The 20,046-nt window shown below is 33.5% G+C and overlaps 3 protein-coding genes across 4 annotated transcripts; 2 read left to right on the top strand and 1 right to left on the bottom strand.

The window, feature by feature from the left end:
* Positions 1 to 1,332: 1,332 nt before the first annotated feature.
* On the bottom strand, positions 1,333 to 1,992 carry LOC112729974 (protein S40-6-like). Its single transcript, XM_025780101.1, has one exon. The coding sequence runs from the start codon at positions 1,990 to 1,992 to the stop codon at positions 1,333 to 1,335; it is 660 nt and encodes a 219-aa protein (XP_025635886.1).
* Positions 1,993 to 12,503: 10,511 nt separating this feature from the next.
* Positions 12,504 to 16,640, top strand: LOC112758442 (sorting nexin 1-like). Its single transcript, XM_025807123.2, has 10 exons — positions 12,504 to 12,813; positions 13,383 to 13,518; positions 14,009 to 14,142; positions 14,645 to 14,716; positions 14,926 to 15,085; positions 15,227 to 15,360; positions 15,488 to 15,556; positions 15,664 to 15,743; positions 16,026 to 16,086; positions 16,175 to 16,640. Exons 1-10 carry the CDS (start codon positions 12,625 to 12,627, stop codon positions 16,382 to 16,384), a joined length of 1,245 nt encoding a protein of 414 aa, XP_025662908.1. The 5' UTR covers positions 12,504 to 12,624; the 3' UTR covers positions 16,385 to 16,640.
* A 1,451-nt stretch (positions 16,641 to 18,091) lies between these two features.
* On the top strand, positions 18,092 to 19,925 carry LOC112758451 (uncharacterized). 2 transcript variants are annotated; one of them, XM_025807134.2, is made up of 3 exons: positions 18,092 to 18,526; positions 18,902 to 18,955; positions 19,533 to 19,925. In XM_025807134.2, the coding sequence occupies exons 1-3, from the start codon at positions 18,212 to 18,214 to the stop codon at positions 19,764 to 19,766; spliced, it is 603 nt and encodes a 200-aa protein (XP_025662919.1). In that variant the 5' UTR covers positions 18,092 to 18,211; the 3' UTR covers positions 19,767 to 19,925. The 2 variants fall into 2 exon arrangements, with proteins under 2 accessions (XP_025662919.1, XP_072063055.1); XM_072206954.1 differs by lacking the exon at positions 18,902 to 18,955 and having other exon boundaries at positions 18,099 to 18,526.
* The last annotated feature ends 121 nt before the right edge of the window (positions 19,926 to 20,046 follow it).

Raw genomic sequence — 20,046 nt, forward strand, 5'->3', positions numbered from 1 at the left:
TCACTCAAGCAAATTAAGGATTGGTCGAGACACCAAAAAAATCAAGGATTAGTCCAAGACAGAATTCAAATTTTAATATTTATTTAAATAGACTAATAAATTAATACTTATTTAAATAAATTAATAAATTAATCACTAAATTGATTACTACAAATATACTTAAAATATGTAATAACAGTCTGTTGAGGTCATCTCTCTTTTCTTACTTGATGGCTATGGCATAAGAAGAGGCTGTTTTCATTCAAAAATAAACACATATTATTATAACACAAATAATATTTGATTTTTTTTTTACATAGAGTCATAGACAACCACAAAATAAATAAATAAAATTGTGAAAAAAATACTAGTGGTTTATTTCATATACACTAAAATGAAGTTAAATTTTTCATTTAAAAAAAAAAGCTTCAAAGAGCATTATAGAAAAGGTCAAATGCTTCATATTCACTCGGCTTGTCATTTACAAAACTGTTTATTCGGTCCCGGAAAAAACAACAAAAACATATAACCTTGAACAACCACTAATCTTTGTTATCTCTAATGATGTAAAGTTAAATAGTTAATAGTGATTATCTAAGCAACCACTAACTCATATTATATTATATTATTCATAATCAATTCAATCATAGAGTACGACATCATAATCGACACAACAGCTCTACCTAATCTTCAAGATCTATAAAAGCTCAATTATGTTGATTCATTAATCTGGAAAATATGTCTTTACAAAACCTTTCCTTAAGTTGGTTTAATAGAATAATCATATAATATAAACATATAAATAATCATCAATAATAACTATTGGGTTAGCCAGTCTAGTTTATTTATCTATTTAAACAAATATTGCAACTGATTAATAATCAATTTATTTATCCATTTAAACAAATATTGCACCTGATTAATTAATCATTCACCAGCTATTTGAGAAAATATCATAAAAAATAAAATACCACTCTTTTACTTAAATAAGTAGATGTCAAATTAGTTTTTGTCAGCTGAAATAATGAGAAATAAAAAAAAATCAAATAGAAATCAAGCCTCTCTATTTTATTAATTATTATCAAATATTGTGTTTTATTATATATTTTTATTAAAAAAAACAATATATAACAAGAGATCACACTTGCTAATACTAATTTAAGAAAAGAAAACGTTGAGAGAACATTCCCAATTCAAATAACTAAAGTTCTTGTTAGTCACCATAAGTGAAGCTATCAAAATTGAGCTTCATCGAATTAAAAGAAAGAAAAAAAAAACACTATTAATAATTAATTAACTTATTAACTTAATTTTAACTGATTAATATTTAATAATATCATTACTTCATTAGTATCAATCAAGAAAACCGGTTTTGCGCCAAATTGCATTTCTCACTTGGCGAAGGTCTCTTCCTTTGAGAGTTCTACCGACGCCTTCCAACACCGAAAACGACGTCGTATTTGGTAGAGCGCCGGAGCTTCGCGCCACGATCTCGTGCGGCGGCAGCATTTCGTCATCGTCGTCGTATCCGTCGTCCACATCGGCAAGATCGCCGGCATTCTTTCTCGTTTTTGCTGCAGCAACCGGAACCTTCACCGGATCAGACTGCTGAAACTTCCGGCCTCCACAACCGCCGCCGGGAACCGATTGGGAGAAGTAACTGTCGCCGTTCGGCCTCGGAATCGAAGGAATCGTCATCGTTGACGTCGAAGATGACGACGGTTTCCGGCGAAGAACTGCTAAACGATTGGATTCTGGTAACGCCGCGAGGATGCCGGAGTTTTGGTGGACTCTCCGGTGGTCGTTGTTGTTCGCCGGTGGCCATGCCGAGAACTGATTCTCCAGCTCGGAAGCTTCGTCGGCGGCGTAGAAGAGTTCTGCTTCATTGAGCTCATCGCCGGCGGCGGATGCGGAAGGTAAATGTGAGGGTGAAACGGCGAAGAGGCCGAGGAGGCGGTCAGAGGAGGAAGATGGTGGTGAACGGCGGTGGCGGGAACTGGCAGTGAGATCCATTTTTTTTTTTAATTTGTTAAGAAGAAAGAAAAAGTGATAAAAAGAGAAAGCAAAGAGGAGAGAGAATGTGTGTATCTATCCGTGACTCTGTGTGATGTGGCGAAAGTGTGAAGAGACACAAAACGAAGAAAAGAAGGTCTTAAATGCCATCAAGAATGTGGTGGCACAATCACAAAGAAAGAGAAGAACAACATGCATTTTTTTAATTTTTTTTTTTTTTTACCATCTACTATAAGTAATGACTAATTTCTTGCTGAGTCATAAATATTTGATAAATTACCTAATTTTTTAAAAAATAAATAAATATTGATATATATACGATAAATTATCTAATTATTTTAATAGTTAATTTTAATATATATAATATTATATATTATAATTATTTTAGTAATTGATTTTAATTTATACATAATATTATATATATTGACAGAAGTAATTATAATTTATAAAAATAAATTAATCAAGTTCTTAATTATTGGCTTAAATAATGAAATGAAAAAAAAATGGATATCATTATCGTTTTGGATTTGGAAGTGGTATTTGTTTGGATTTGAGATTTGTGGGATCCCACACGTAAGCTATGGAAGTTGAGGACATACTCCTTACAACACGACACGCATGCTAAGTAAGGGTAAGGGGAATGCCATTGCTTCTTATCCATTGATATTTAAAATATTAAATAGCATGTTAGAATTCCAACTTCTTTAATTTCCAAATAATATTATTGCTAAAGATTATCGGATAATAAAGTGATTCAATAGATAATTACTTCTCAGAGTTCATGGGTTTAGTTTTCAGGAAAACCACTAGTTACAAAATTATTTTTTATAAGAATTAAATTGTGTTTGGTTTGACTATGTTAAAGGTAAGTTAAAAAGAATACTTAAAAAAGATGGATTAAATTTACGTTTAATAGTATTTTTGCCAAATTATATATTGTAGTTTAAAAGGAAGTATTAGGTGAGTGAGTGTTATTTTACGCTAAAAAAATTTAATATGAATTTTAGAGATGTATTTTATTTGCAAATAGAGATTTTTGGTATATATACAGATGAGTAGATGTTGTAGGCAGTATTGAATCAACACATAACTAACGTGTTGAATATCTGACAAAATCGTATGTAATATGCAGGTAATGTGTTGCTACGTGGTGCACATTCGTTCAACATACATGTAACGTATTGTCACGTGACGCACATTTATTCAATACGTAAGTGTTAGACTATTTTTTTAATATCTCTATAATTCTATAAAACACCTCAAACACCCGTATTTAAATAAAATATTATTTTTTTATATTTAAAATAATTTTTGATCATTTTATCTCAAAAACATTTCTATTAAAATAGGTTTCTCCAATAAAAAAGTTTATAAATAAGTTCTTATAATTAAGTCTTCACTTTGTTGTTAAGAAAAACAAATTTTTATTAATAAGTTCTTATAATTAGGTCTTCACTTTGTTGTTAAGAAAAAACAATGGAATATGCTTAGTGGCAATAGTTAAAATGATTTCTTTTATTGTGTAACTTAGGAATTTAATTAAATATTTTTATCTAGTATAAGAATCAAATTACAAAACTTTAATATACAAATTAAATTGGATATTTAGCGAAATGATAGGATCTTATAAAGTAATAGACATATAGTTAGATAAATTAAAAACATTATTTATATATTAAAATTAATTATTATGTATTTATATATAAATATATATTATTTAATTTAATATATTATAGCATGTATTTTATAGATTTTAATACATACGTAATATAGTTGTAGATAAACAGCAAAAATAATTTTAAGTTTGTCAAAAAAAATTGAATAATTAAAATTAATTATCAATTTAGACAACTAATTGTTATCGTTAACAATAGATGGATATAATGATAAAGGTAAATATCCTATTCAATCTCTTTTTTTTTTTTTGAGACATTTCGTATTTTAATAATCATTAAAATTCAATCAAGTTTTCACTTATTAAGAAAAATAGACAAATTGATTCTACTACTAAATGACAAATAATTATCTATTGATGTGTTTAGTAACGGTGCGAGGTATTAACCCTAAATGATTGTAAAGACTAAATCTTCTTTCGATTCGTAGTCATCCCAACGACTCAACCATCATCTTCTTTTTTTTTCGTTCCCTTCTTTTCTCATTTCACTATCTAATTCGAAATGATTTGGGATTTTATGATTTTCTTCGATTTAGAAACTTTAGTTGTTAAGTATCTTTTGTGCTAATTTCGTTCATGTTGCTTTTTAAGATTTAATTGGTTTGGTTTACTAAGCTAGACTTAAATAAATTGAGTTAATATGTGCAGCCATTAATGATAGGTCTGAAAAAGAGAAAAAAAAAAGAGATTTTTAATTTCTGTAACTATTTAGAGTTTATACTTAATGCTATTATTTAATAGGTTAAATTACACAATTGGTCTCTATACTTTTAGTGAAATTGCAAATTGGTCCCTATACTTTAAAAGTTTGTAATTGGGTCCATAAAGAGAATTAAAATTTGCAATTTAGTCCTCGTCGTTCAAAAAATGTTTAATTTAACATAATATTCTCAGAATATTCTCTATTTTGAACATGTGAGCTGCACATATGATAATAGGGACCAATTTACAACTTTAATGAAAGTATGGGGACCAACTGTGTAATTTAACCATTTGAAAATGACCAAAAATTTCCTAGGCTATCTGAATCCACCCCGCTCCTCCCCTCCCCAACTCTCTCACTCTCACTTTCTCACTTTTCAAAATACCACGCCTTCGAACCCAAGTGGCACGCCCAGGCCTTCTCTTCTTGCTCCTCTTCCCTGGGCACTTGAACTGGCGTGACACGCCTTGGTGTTCAAGTGGCACTTGAATTGGCGTGACACATTTATGTTCTTTTTATGGTCCTTTTAGGTAAGATAAAGAGGTAGATGATGCAAGTCATCAGGATTGGAAGAGAAGAAAAAGTTGTCGTATGAGAGAGGTGAGATGGAGAAAGGAGGCGGACCTGACTCGTGAGCACAAATGCGGTGGATTCGGCATAGCGACAATGAACCGAGGTGAGAGATAGAGAGTGATGGGGTTGGGATATCATTTTAGAAGGTAAATCATTTGTCGATAACAGAAGTCAATTTATTTATTTTTTTTAATAGATAAAAATTTTATTAAAATTTAAAATTACTTAAAGCGCATTATATTTTATGAAAAAAAATCAATGACCAAAAAAATATTTACCCTAATAATAATGATAATAGTTGTTAAAGTAAAGGTCACTAGCTATCACACCTTAATTATTGAAATGAATAACTTTTTTTACTAGTTAAGATAACATAATCCTTAAATAAAAAAAAAATGTTTACTTAAATGGCACGGTATAAAATCTTGAAGATGGCACAAACTTTATCTATTCCAAGAAGCATGCTCAAAATAATTAAAAGGAAATTTGCTTAGGGAGCTCAAGGTGTCAGACTCTGCATCTGGATAAGCTGAGGCTAGTGACTTGGTACCAACCTGTGACGCATACATGCTTTTCTTTATATATATTTTTATTTATTTGTTGTTTTTTCTATTGAGAAGAAATATATATATATATATATATATATTGTTTTTGTTAAATTATTAGATGGATAAGATATGAATTATGAGTTTAAATTTTTAAAATTTTAAATATTTATTTTAGAAAATAAAATATAATTTTTATTCTTAAATAGTTGTTTTATATTTTTTAATTTACTTATGAAATAAATAATAATAAATTATATTTTATTCTTTAAAATAAAATTTTAAATTTAAAAAATCTAAATCCATGAATTATATACGAAAGCTTTAAATATGACTAGATTTAAGAAAGTTTTAAGTTTTAACTTGACATAATTACACTCGATTGGATAAGTAAAGAGGTAAAGATTAACAAATAACTCTAAAAGCAGCATAGTTTAAATTAATCATTTATTTATATATTTGTTTTTAACTCCGTCTATATTACACTTGCGGTACATAGTCGGTTTCATGTCTGGATAAAGGAGGAGGGTTGTGTTAGGTTTTCGGCAACCAACATAAAAATATAGCCGAATCCCATGACATGAATCAAAGACATTATTGCGCTAAAGCTAGGTCGTTGCCTGGAAGCAACGTGCCGTATGGCTCGAGTACGGTGTCAAAGCAAGAGCCATTGCATCGGTACCCGGATGTAGTGTTAAATGAGTAAGGGTTCTCGCATTTTCGTGAATGGACGAGGGTAAATAAGTTAGTTCACAAAGTAAAATGTAAAGGTCGAAGCGACAGAAGGTTGAGATTTGGGACATGGAACATAGGCACTTTAACAGGAAAGTCCATGGAGGTGGTGGACACCATGACAAGGAGGAAGATTAACATTATGTGCCTACAAGAAACGAAATAGGTTGGTGCAAAGGCTAGGGAGTTGGATACTTCTGGTTTCAAACTTTGGTATACAGGAAAGGTGAATAATAGGAATGAGGTTGGAATAATTGTGGATAAGCAGTGGAAGAAGGACGCAGTGGATGTCAAGAGGGTGGGAGATCGGATCATCTCTATCATACTTGTGGTGGAGGGAGGTGCTTCCCATGTGATTAGCGCCTATGCACCGCAAGTGGGTTCGGACGAACAACACAAGATAAGGTTTTGGGAGGATCTAGAGAGTTTGGTTCAAGGCTTACCTTTGGGAGATAAGATTTTCTTATGAGGAGATTTAAATGTCCATGTTGGGAGAGAAGTGACTGGATATGAGAGTATTCACGGAGGCCATGGTTTCGGGGTGATCAATGCCGAGGGTAAAACTATTTTGGATTTTTTCTCAACATTTGATCTTCTCATCGCAAATACATGTTTTAAAAAGAGAGACGAACATCTTATAACCTATAAGAGTGGCATGACAAGCTCTCAAATCGACTTCTTCTTGTTGATGAGAGTCGACCGGAAATTTTGCATTAACTGTAAAATTATCTCGGGAGAGAGTTTGACAACACAACATAGGGTGCTCGTCATGGATTTTCGCGTTGAGCAAAAGTTGAGGAAAAGATATCATACGAAAAACCCAATAACGAGTTGGTGGCGGATGAAAGGTGAGGAACAAAGAAGCGTCCTAAGACGGGTAGGAGAAGAGGCAAAGTGGGATGGGAATGGAAGCGCGGAAAAGATGTGGAGGGAGATGGTAGAAGTTATTAGAAGAACAGCAAAAGAAAGTTTTGGTGAATCTAAAAGAATAGGACCAAGAGACAAGGAGTCCTGGTGGTGGAATGCGAGTATACAAGAAAAGATAAAGATAAAAAGGGAATGCTTTAAAGAGTGATCTTTATGCCGCAATGCAGATAACTGGGAAAAATATAAGGCGGCTAAGAAAGAGACAAAAGTGGCTGTAAGTAAGCAAAAACAAGAGCATACGAGGGTCTCTACCAGTCTTTGGGCACGAAAGAAGGAGAAAAATGTATATATAGAATCGCAAAGAGTCGGAAAAGAAGAACGAGAGATTTGGATCAGGTTAAGTGCATAAAGGATAAGGATGGAGAGGTGTCGGCTCAAGAGGAGAAGATTAATGAAAGGTAGAAGAGCTACTTCTACGAGTTATTTAATGAGGAACAGAAGACTCTTCCGAGCCTTGGTCGATTATGCACAATGGAAGAAGATTAAAACTTTGACTACTATCGAAGGATTCGAGACTTCGAGGTAAAAGAGGCTCTAAAGCAGATGAAAAATGGCAGGGCAGTAGGACCTGATAATATCCCGATTAAGGTTTGGAAGGGTCTTTGAGAAAAAGGCATCAACTGGTTAACCAAACTTTTTAATGAGATTTTAAGGTCAAATAATATGTCTGATGAGTGGAGAAAGAGCACATTGGTACCTATCTACAAGAATAAGGGGGATATACAAAGTTGCAGAAATTATAGAGGGATTAAGCTTATGAGTCATACTATGAAGTTATGGGAAAGAGTGATAGAACGGAGGTTGAGAAAAGAGACACAAGTAACAGATAACCAATTTGGATTTATGCCAGGCAGATCTACCACTGAAGCGATATACCTATTAAGAAGGATGATGGAGAGGTATCGTAATAATAAAAGGGATCTACATATGGTGTTTATTGATTTGGAAAAAGCGTATGATAAGGTACCAAGGGAGGTCTTATGGAAGGTTTTAGAAAAGAGGATAGTAAGGATCGCATATATTCGGGTAATTAAAGACATGTATGATGGGACCACAACTAGTGTGAAGACTCAAGGTGGTGTGACAGAGGAATTCCCTATTGGTATAGGATTGCACCAGAGATCATCCTTAAGTCCATACATTTTCACATTAGTCTTGGAAGTACTCACAGAGCACATCTAAGAGCATGTGCCATGATGCATGCTTTTTGCCGATGATATCGTCCTTATGGGAGAGTTAAGGGAAGACCTAAATAATAAGTTGGAGTTATGGAGAGAAGCTTTAGAAGTGTATGGTCTGCGCATAAGCCGTAGCAAGACGGAATATATGGAATGTAAGTTCAGTCTGAGAAAGGAAAACCCCAATATAGAGGTGAAGATTGGAGAAAACATCCTACGAAAAGTTAAAAGTTTTAAGTATCTTGGGTGCATTATACAGGATAATGTAGAGATTGAACATGATGTAAATCATAGGATCCAAGCAAGTTGGTCAAAATGGCGGAGTGCATCTGGTTTTATATGCGACAAAAAAGTGCCTCTAAAACTTAAAGGTAAATTCTATCGCACCGTTATAAGACCTGCTATGCTGTATGGTACGGAGTGTTGGGCGGCTAAAGGGGAGCACGAACATAAGCTGAGTGTGACAGAGATGAAGATGTTGAGATGGATGAGTGGTCATACGCGTTTGGATAAAATAAAGAATGAAGATATAAGGGAGAGAGTTGGAGTAGCACTCATTGTGGAAAAGATGGTTGAATTGCATCTCAGGTGGTTTGGACATGTGAGAAGAAGACCGATAGAACATCCAGTCAGGAGGGTGGATGAGATGGAAGATGGACAAAAGGCGAAAGGCAGAGGAAGACCTAAGAAGACCATCCATGAGGTGGTCAAACGAGATCTACATGTAAATGGTCTCTCTGTAGATATGATACACGACAGAGCACAATGACGTCGTTTGATTCATGTAGCCTAGGGGTGTGCATAGGCCGGGTGAAACCGGGTTTGACGTGACCCAGACCCGGCCCAAAATATGTACCGGGCCTATTTATGAGACTCGAACTCGACCCTAGACCCGATGAAACCTATACCCTTTCGGGCCACGACTATACCGGGTGAAAACCGAGCCATTCACATTACCTTACCTTTTCTAAAATTAAAACATAACCACAATCAATACTAATATTGTCTAATAGTACTAAATATTTAAGTCAATACAAACAACACAATATTATGCATTAGTCTCACATTTTTGTATCCTTATCTTCTTCATTAACTTGTGGTTCAGCAGGAGTTGTGGCGGCATCAATAGTAGAAGCAGTAGAATTTTTAGCAGAAGCAACAGGATTTTGAGCTTCAATTTTCATTCTTGTATTCTGCTCAATCATAAAGATAGAAACCTTATAATAATGCATGAAGAATAAAACAATAATCAACTAAATAATCAACTAATGCATGAAGAACAAAACATTAATCAATAATCAGTAAACAATAATCAACTAAACAATAATCAGTAAACACCAAATGCATAAATAATTTAACATCTCTAAATTCACAATAATCAAAGTTCACAATAATAAAGAATCAGCACCCACAAGTTTCATGAATGCATGAGGGATTGATTCCAAGGAAAATGCTGTTGACCTCACAAAAAAAAAGAAAAAAATCAATAAGGACCGCAAGTCTGCAATGCAAAAAATGAATAAAAAATTGTTTCTCACTAGCACATCACAAAATTACAACATCATTGACGTTCTATCCTTTGTCGTTTACAACTTTACCCCACAACTTTAATCAGAATTCTAATAATCAAAATCAACAACCACATCCCTAAATTCGCAAATTTTTATAATCAAATTATCAAAATCCCTAATCCCTAATCAGAATATTAATTAAATAACAAAATTAACTGTTTACCTAAGAAGAAGACCGGAGAAGAGAGCTGAGCAGAAGGAGAAGGGCTAGTAGAGAAGCAGGAAAGAAGACGATCGGGCCAAGCACAGATGCGACACGTCACGAGAAGCAGGGCAGCACCATCGTCCCTCGAACGAACGGCTTCACCAGAGACTCAAGACTGGGGTAGTGGGGTGAGACTGTCTGGTGCGTGCTTGCTGGGAAGACGAGGACGGAGTAGCGGGCGGCTGCGTGATGCATGCTTGCTGCTGCTGGGAGTGCGTCGTCCGTGGCTGCTTGCTGGGAGACTGAGAGTGGGCCGTGGGGAGAGAATATGAGGTCAGGGGTCACTGGGTCGGCGTCGGCGGTGGGAAGTAGCGGAGTGGAGACTGCCGAACTAGGGAGTGGGGAGTGGGGACTGAGGACTGGGCAAGTGAGGTTGAATGGCTGAGGGAGTGAGGTTGAATTTCTCAGATTTGAATGTTAATGCCCTAACCCCTTTTTCCCTTGATTCAAATTGTATGAGCGCATAAGTGAGTTACCGGGCCGCCGGGCCGGGTCCGGGTGACCCGAGCCATAGCCCGGTCCCAGATTCACTAAGTTCCAAGGTTTCATTTTTTTCTCCTGAGTCAACCTCGGGTCTCTTTGGGTCCGGGTCTTTATGACCCAAATTTCATTGGGTCCGGACTGGGTCTCGGACCGGACCGAGCCGTGCTCACCCCTAATGTAGCCGACCCCACTTAATGGGACAAAGCTTTATTGTTGTTTTGTTTGTTATTTTTATTTATATATTTGTTTTTTCGTTCTAAATGTGGTTTTTAATATATTTGAGATGTTCAAACATTAATTAGATTATCTTTTAGAAATTAATAATATCACTTCTATTTTGATAAAATTACTCTTTATTTTTATAAATTCATATAATTATACAACACAAAAAAAATATATATATATAAAGGGTATATTCTTAAAAATAAAAGTGATATTGTTATTTTTCAATTTATTTTGGCCAATAGCCCAATAATAATAGTAATTAAAATTTAACATGGGAGGTTAACAAAGATTAAAGAATTATATGATTTTTTAATACAATTAAATTTCTCCATTTACAGTATTGTATAATAATATTAAATGAATCTAATAATGAATTTTTGCCTCTTTCATAAACTTCTTTTTTTTTTTTTTTTGTGCAGATGAATCTAATAATAATATTCATTTTAATTTAATATCCGAACATGTATTTATTTCACAAGAGACTAGTAGATATTTATAAAATACCTATGTATAATATGCCCATATTAATTATCAACAGTGTAAAACTTTAATTGAACATTGACTTAATAATGGGAATCTAATCCATATAAGTAAATATCTAACAAATATAGAGGAGATAAATCCAAGATATTATATGTTGACATTAATCTAACATTTGCTACCATATGGAAAAAAAAGTCATGCTCTTTTATTTTATGAAGTAAACTTGTTGTGGTATCTAAAAACATATAACAGAAAAAATATTTATCCTATAAAATTAAAATTAATTTTGGAATGATGATCAAAATAGTGTTAATCTAGTATTCTCAAAATATTAACATCTTAATTTAATCTAAAAAATATAACTATAAATTAAATTAAAAATTCAAATACAGTCAATTTCACATAAAATTATTATGAAAAGAGTTTTTTGATAAAAATTTAGTCAAATCAATCAAATTATTTAACTGTTCTCAACTATTAACTTTACGTAAACTCGACTGCACCTAAATTTTCACATTTAATTAATCGTATATATTTTGCAATACATTATCATTATTATGAAAAAATACAAATTTTTAAAATAAATTTAAAATATCTGATTTTCTAAAAACCAAATTCGCATTTTTTTATTTCAAATGATCACTAGTGAGATGAATTCACATAAAATGATGTAACTTTACTAAGAATTTGTTGGAAGCGAATTTTACTTTGTTAGTATTTTTAAAAGATTACCAATTTATCCTGGCAATTATATTTTGAAAAACTAAAATTAAAAATTCAATTCAACTTGACAAATTATATTTTAGAAATTAAAAAAATACAATTTGTCCAAGCAAATGGTTAATTTGAAAAATGGCTCTAAAATTTCTCTGTTTCTCAATATTCCCGTAAATACTTTTTAGTTGCCAAATATTTTAAAAGACTAATATGCCCTTAATAAAAGAGAGTCTTTCTTAGAAAAAGATCTAAGGGTGACACGTCAGAGATATACACGTGACACGTCATAGCTTCAACCTCATTGGTCTAAAATTCCAACTAAGCACACACACACACACAACTAACTTGCTACACAACTGTTTCCTTTTTTCTCTCGTTAGTTAAGTAAGATTAGAAGAAGAATTAGAATAACCCGGCGTCAACTCGGTCACCCCAACTCAGCTCAACTCAACTCGTTCTCATAATCGCCCATGAATCCACCGGTAATTACAACTATGCCATCCCTCATAAACTCTACAATATACAAATTTCAACTACTGCTACGATCTTTCTCTTTTTTTCTTCTGATGTGAGAATTTGTTTTGTTATGTTACGATTCTGCGTTGTTGATTTTGGATGAAAATGTCGACCGCACCGTACGATTTGGAACAACAGCAGCAACATCAGAGAAGTGGAGTCGCCGCTTCGTCACAGAGCCCTAGATCTCCGTCGTCTTCCACGCCCTTCCTCTCCGTCTCCGTTACCGATCCCGTTAAGCTTGGCAATGGCGTCCAAGCCTATATCTCATATCGCGTCATCACCAAAGTATATACGCCTCTGTATCACTCTACTTTATTTGTTTATTATTGTTGATTTCGAATCGAGCTTCGATTTGTTGTTGTTGTGTGTGTTTGCATTGGTGAGATTCCGCAAAGATGGAGCTAGCTAGCTGAAATTGCGATTGAACTCGGCATATGGTTGAGCAGTGTAGTGTAATGTGGATCGCGTGGAATCGTTGTTTTCTTTTTAAGTAATTTATTTATATGATATTGTTTTGGATGATGAGTTAAGAGTTCAGTTTAGGGGGTTTTGATGTTTGATGCATTAGGGATCATGATTTGGGCTCAGTAAATGCAGTTAAATAACTATTTCTGATGAACTTGCAGAACTGCAATGATTGGTAATGATTGCAGATCACTGTGTGTGTATGTTTGGATTCTGCTTTCACAATTTAATGAATGCTATGTGCATTTAGGCATTAGTTGTGTTTAAGAATTGGTATTAATTATGGAACACGAGGAGTTTCTCTTATGAGATGTATTGGGGTTCAGGGAGATGTGTAACTATAAGAATCTGTTATTTCATCATCTGACTTCCATAAATTGGTATGACAGACGAATTTTCCAGAGTACCAGGGGCCTGAGAAGATTGTCATCCGACGTTACAGTGACTTTGTGTGGTTACGCGATCGTCTTTTTGAGAAGTATAAAGGAATTTTCATTCCCCCTCTTCCAGAGAAAAGTGCTGTAGGTAACATCTAAGCAGACTCTTTCTTGTATGTATCTTGAAGTTTAAACTACCTACTTCCATTGGAAAGCTTATGCCACCTTTAGTTTGATGCTTTAAATGCATCATCTTCTTGTTTATATTAATTTTCGGAAGTTAATTACTTAAATCTGCCTTCTCAATTGCTGTAATGAGAACATTTTAAGTGAGGTGTTTTTAGTAGTGAAAATCCCAGCATAAAAAAAAAGGTGGTGTCCAATGACTGAGTTGAAGGTCCCTGTCATATACTTTACATGTTGCCTAGGTTTTTCAGATTTCTGGTTGAGCTTAGTGGCCCTGAGCAGTAGTATGGATTGATTCCCTGTTTGAAATATATTCTAGTAAACAACTATGGTCATCATAAGAACAGTTTGCTCATGATCATAACTTAATTAGATGGTGACTTGGTCATTCCTGTTGAATGTTCATTCTAAAGGTGTTCTCAAGTTCCACATGTTCTGGTTTATTACTGCAGAGAAATTCCGTTTCAGTGCTGAATTTATTGAGATGAGGCGGCAAGCGTTGGACCTATTTGTAAATAGGATAGCATCACATCATGAACTTCAACAAAGTGAGGATCTGAGGATGTTTTTGCAGGCAGAAGAAGAGGTGATGTCTCTCATCCTTGATAAACTAATTTATTCCTCCATGCAGCTTTATATATTCTAGATGTGATTAGCTTTCCTTCACTTTCCTTTCGGGTCTCCACTTCTATTGATCTGCCATTTGTAACTTTTTACATTGGAACCTAAATCTTCATTTCAATCTGTGATGAAATAAGCTCTTCAATTTGATGATGAGTCTCCTGCAATCACTATCAAATGCTTGCTTTCATATTCTGTGGCTTATATTAGTGATTGATAGATGGAAATTGGAATTATGCTTTATGGTTACTGATTTCATAGCTACCATACAAATACAATCACAGTATATTTTGCATATCGTGGGATGTATAAGACTTTGTTGTCCCTGTTCTTTCTCATGAATGTCTATCTGTCGTATTTATAATATAAGTGCTCTAGTTCTACTCCTTTTCTCACATATGATCTTTAAGTTTTAAGAGGAAAAGAAGTCCTAATTTTAAGCTGATTTAATTCAACATACTATGCAGACAATGGAGAGATTAAGGGCCCAAGAGACTGGCATATTCAAGAAGCCATCTGATTTAATGCAGATTTTTAAGGTTAGATCTGGTTTAATTCTCTTATGCCTGTTTGTAATGAATGCTATTAATGCATATTCAAAAAGCCATCGCTATGAATACCTGCAATGTAAACAGTTTCTGAAATTGCAATTTTTCTGTTGAGACATTTGCTTTCTTGTCTGGGTGCGCTTGCTGTCCGTCCATGTGTTCCTAAGTTCCTAATGCTTATGTTATGTGAATATTGACAGGACGTGCAATCTAAAGTGAGTGATGTTGTCCTTGGGAAAGAGAAGCCAGTGGAAGAATCAGATCCTGACTATGAAAAACTGAAACACTACATCTTTGAGCTTGAAAACCACTTGGCTGAAGCTCAAAAGCACGCATATCGTCTTGTGAAAAGGCATCGAGGTGATAATTGAATTTAATGTTTTGCTTTGGTCTCTATTACTGGCTTCTACATCTTTCGTCCATTGTATTCTACCCTTTCCTGCTTCTGTTTTATGTATTGTCGACCCGGGCGATTCTCTGAACTTGATAATGCTCAAGCAGAATTGGGACAATCACTGTCAGATTTTGGGAAAGCGGTAAAACTTCTTGGTGCGTCTGAAGGAAATTCTCTTGGCAAAGCTTTTTCTGAACTTGGGATTAAGTCAGAGATTTTATCTACTAAGTTACAAAAGGAGGTAAGTCTTAGTGGTATCACATACACATTATCTTACTAAATATTTATTTATATGCATGCAAAAGGGTATGAATGCTAATAGCAGTAAAAGGTGAAAAGAATAATCCTAATCTGACTCTGTCAAGCAGGCCCATCAGATCTTGATGAATTTTGAAGAACCTTTAAAAGATTATGTCCGGGCTGTGCAATCCATTAAGGTAGGCCGGATTTGTTTTCTTTCATTATAATAACTAAATCATCTAATCTGATTAAAATGGATGATTTTATCTTATTTTTCAATCTAATAAATATTCTTCTGAAACAGGCAACAATAGCAGAGAGGGCCAACTCCTTCCGGAAGCAATGTCAGCTGGCTGAAACAGTGAAGCTGAAGGAGATTGATCTGTAAATTCCTGGTTCTCTGTTTTTATTATTTTCCTGTTTTAGTATGTATTACAGAAATTAAGTACTTTTTTGTGTAACTTCTTTTGTGGCTGAATTAGCATTTTATAATCTGTTGCATAAGTCCCTTAACTCATGTCTATATCTGTGAATGCAAATGAGCCTTGTTTGTGTCTTTTATTGCTATATGTATAAACTTTCGTTTTCTATCTTGCGCATAGCTAGAAAGAAGAGTATGTAGTTAGTTTGGATTTATTTATTAATTCATTATTGTCTGAAATGCAGTGAAAGGCAAAGGTTGCATCGATCTGAAAAGCTGGCAGAAGCTGAGCGCGAATATCATGAGGCAAGTTTTGCATATTATTGGCATCTTTCAATTAAGGAATTATAATCAACAGTTTGTTTTTCTGGGCTGACATGATTTTGTCGTGCAGTTGAAGACAGAGAGCGAACAGGCAACAAAGACATTCGAGTCAATCGTGAGATTAATGAACGAAGAAATTGGGCGTTTTCAGGAGCAGAAGACACTAGATATGGGGATTGCTTTCCATGAATTCGCCAAAGGTCAAGCACGCCTAGCCAACGACATTGCTGGTGCATGGAGAAGTTTGCTTCCTAAACTGGAAGCGTGTTCAGCCGCCTAGAGAATCAAATCGGTGAGTACTACTGAGCACTCCAGAGTGTAGATGAAGTACTACTTCATGAATGGTTAGAGGGAGAGAGAGAGAGAGAAAGAGAGAGAGTAGGGAATGGCAGAAGAAAGCTCTTGTTTTGTAGAAGGGCTTTTACGGGGAAGTTACCTGCTTTTTCGAATTATGTTGTAAAAGTTGTGATTTCTTATTACCACATGATTTTGTACAAATTTTAAAACAAAAGTAAAAAAGGTACATCTTTGAAACATGATTTTTTTTAACGTTGGTAACAAAGCCCCGGACACTTGTCGCCGGAGTGCACTTCTCCTCTCTTTCTCCTATCTTTCGTATAGTCCATCACAGAAGTGCATGTTGTTTTTAACGTAGCAGGCACGCTCTTCGGTCTTCATTTAACAAACATAATGGATCTTGTGCAAGAGTGAAACTAATTGCGGCTCCAATACATGTTTGATTCACATTACTCTATAATTGTAGTATTGTATCGTGAATGATGATTTTGGCAAATGTGTTGCTATTATTAATGGTTTAAGCACAAAATTGACATACTCCTTTCTTTGTATCCACTACTACGAATCTACAGTTGCAGCAAAGTCTTTTCTCTAAATGAAATAGATAGTTCAACGATGTCATTGAATTTTGACCATCATATTCAAAGTCTCCTTAGATCATCTTCTTTTGACCTTTACCATCAGTCTACTGTTATGATTAGATGTTTTATCAGTTTTCTTCCCACATAAAATCATCTAAATAAAGTTTCATCATTCTTTCAGTTGTCATTCCAAATTTGTCTCTCAGATTTTTTTTCTTACTCTATCTGTTTGAGTATGATCACTCATCACTCATGCACCAAAACATTCTTATTTTTTTGTCACATTATATAAATGTTTACCATTTATCATCCAATACTCTGTTATATACAATATAGTTGGTCTATTTATCACTCAAAGAATTCTTTAACTTAACCAATCTGTTTCTTTTTTTTTATATATTTTTTTTTACCAAAGATAAAGAATCTCGAACGCACAACCTGATGAGTATAGGAAAACTATACCGTTTGAGCTATAACTCATTGGCTCTTAACCAATATGTTTGAATCTTTATGTTTATATCGTTCTTTATTCTCTATTGTCTTAAACAATACAAATTAAAGTATTTAAATCTCGTAACTTATGTTATCAATTACTAGAAGTAATTTTTATGCAAAAGGGTCAATATTAAAGTAATAGTTGAGACCTAACTACTATTATTTTGTTTTATGTTATTTACATTTCAATGTTCAAGAGATTGGGCTCCTTATTTTTTTAGAAGCTTAACTACACCTTGTAGGCTTGGCCAACGGATAACTCTCTAATGTCCTCAAAACTCAAAATTAGGATTCATTGCAATATAAAATTATGTCTTTAATATAAAAAAAACTAATCTTATTTTGTTAAACTAAAATATTAGAAGCAAGAAAAAAAAAAATAGGTCCAAACTTTTTTAATTCAAAAACATGTAGGTCTCTAACTAATTAAACATACAAAAATATTTATAACCTTTTAAAATATGAAACATTTAAGTTTGTTTATCCTAGATGCCTCACGTTTTAAAAAATAATTAACGTTCTTAAATTTTTAATTAATCGAAAATTTATTTATCTTCCACGTAAAAAATCAGGACCAATTTATCTAGGTTTAAGCTTAATATATAGAATAATATAAGCTAAGGTAGGTGGGCCCTTTATTTCCAATATGTGGAGCTATTTCCTCCTCAAACAACGAATCTCATACATTCATACCTCACTGAAAGAGAAAACCTTAGCTACTGAAAGAGCAAACCATGGCAATGGCATGTGGTAGTTGTTCTAGTTTAAGGCACACTATGTTCCTAAGTGGATTCAATTCCCAACTTCCACTCTCTTCTTCTTCTCCTTCTTCACTCATTCATTTCTCAAACAGCAACCGTTCTTGCATGCTTCTAATCAATCGCCAGATTCATCATTTAACACCGGAGGTTCCTGTTTTAGTGGCCAGAGCCTCCCCGGGGAATGACGGCGCCACCTCTCCGGATGACGATGACGACGGCGTCTCTCTGGGGACAATGAAGCTGCCTTCGAATACTGATCTTCAGAGATTTGATTCCTTGCTCTTCCAGGTACCAACTATCTAACTAACTAACAATAAAACACTGCTTGCTTTGTAGTAATTCACAATTTGCACACTTTTAGTTAGTTTGTTAGATACCGTTAGAAACTAGCAGTTAGAGTTAGTTATAGCCTTACTCAGGTTTAGCAGGAAAAATTAAACCTAGTTTGAAATTCTTGTTGTAATTACTGGTAAGGAATCAACTACTAATTACTGGTATAAAATACATATCAAAATATAAATTATTTATTAAAAATTTATGAAATAATATATATAAACGTATACAAATACACAGTAAATCATTTCGTTGTTGATTTTGGTATGTACAAAATATTTTAAATATTGTTGTGATATTCGTTAAGATGTGATTATTGTTTTGTGATAGTGGGCAAACAGCCTTTGCCAGGGAGCCAATCTGCCACTTCCTGTACCTCTCAAGGTATGCAAAAAATGTTAAGAGAGTCAACACTTTTAATATAAAATTTAGAGTAAATGATAAATACATCTTTGATTTGTTATTTTGAAAATAAATAAATTATTGACTAAATAAAAATATAAAAATATCTTTTATTTTTTAAAATACGAAACATTTAAAGATATATTTGATTTGCATTGAAGACCGTCCAAACAATAAAATCTTATTCTTTGTTTTTATTTCCTGTTTTTATTTTATTCAAAAAACAGAAAATACTAAAAATAAAAATAAAAAATAAAAATACAAATCAAACACATCCTAAATTAAGTCTTTCTAGTTTATCGATTTGTTTTTATCTATTTTGGATATAAAAGTTTAAATGTCTTATATTTTAAAAAATTAGTGACGTTTTTTTATTTTCAATTAATAAAAAATGTATATGTTTTCGAATTAAAAAGTTAGTGACCTAATTGTTTATTTTTTTTTTCTAAAATTTAAATACAAAGCAAAAAGAAGAAAAAAGTGTTGGCACCTAAGAATGATATGATACAGAATTGTATTGAGATACATTGATCTAAGAATGTTGGTTTGAAATAAACAGGTGGATAAGATAGCTGGTGGAGCTAGATTGGGTTTCATCACAATTGATGATGGGAAACCGGAAGTTCTTGTGCATATTGACTGTGTGGTTTTTCCGGCGACGGAAAATTCTGTTCCGATTTTCCGTGCCACTAGAAATGGCCCCATGAAAGATAATGCACCACCTGGTGAGCCAAGAATCATGAGGAGCCTTCTCCAAGCTCTTCAGAAATCTGTTGAAATTGCCAGATTGTGAATTAAATTCTTTTTCTTTTTCTTTTTCTTTTTCATACGATCTACTACAACAAGTTTGAGTTGATGAAGATTAACATAAAAGAAGTTTGAATTTAATGTGTGTATATATATATCTCTTCCAATTCATTTACATCATATTATAATATGGATTTGATATGAATGATTCTGAAGTATATTCTGTTAAATAGTTGCAAGAAAGTACTAATATCTAGGAAGGACATATATGAATATAGGTATAGTAATATTAGGGAGACAATAGTTTAAAATTATTTTATTCAATT

The sequence above is a fragment of the Arachis hypogaea genome, chromosome 2, assembly GCF_003086295.3.
Source record: "Arachis hypogaea cultivar Tifrunner chromosome 2, arahy.Tifrunner.gnm2.J5K5, whole genome shotgun sequence".
Lineage (NCBI taxonomy): Eukaryota > Viridiplantae > Streptophyta > Magnoliopsida > Fabales > Fabaceae > Arachis > Arachis hypogaea.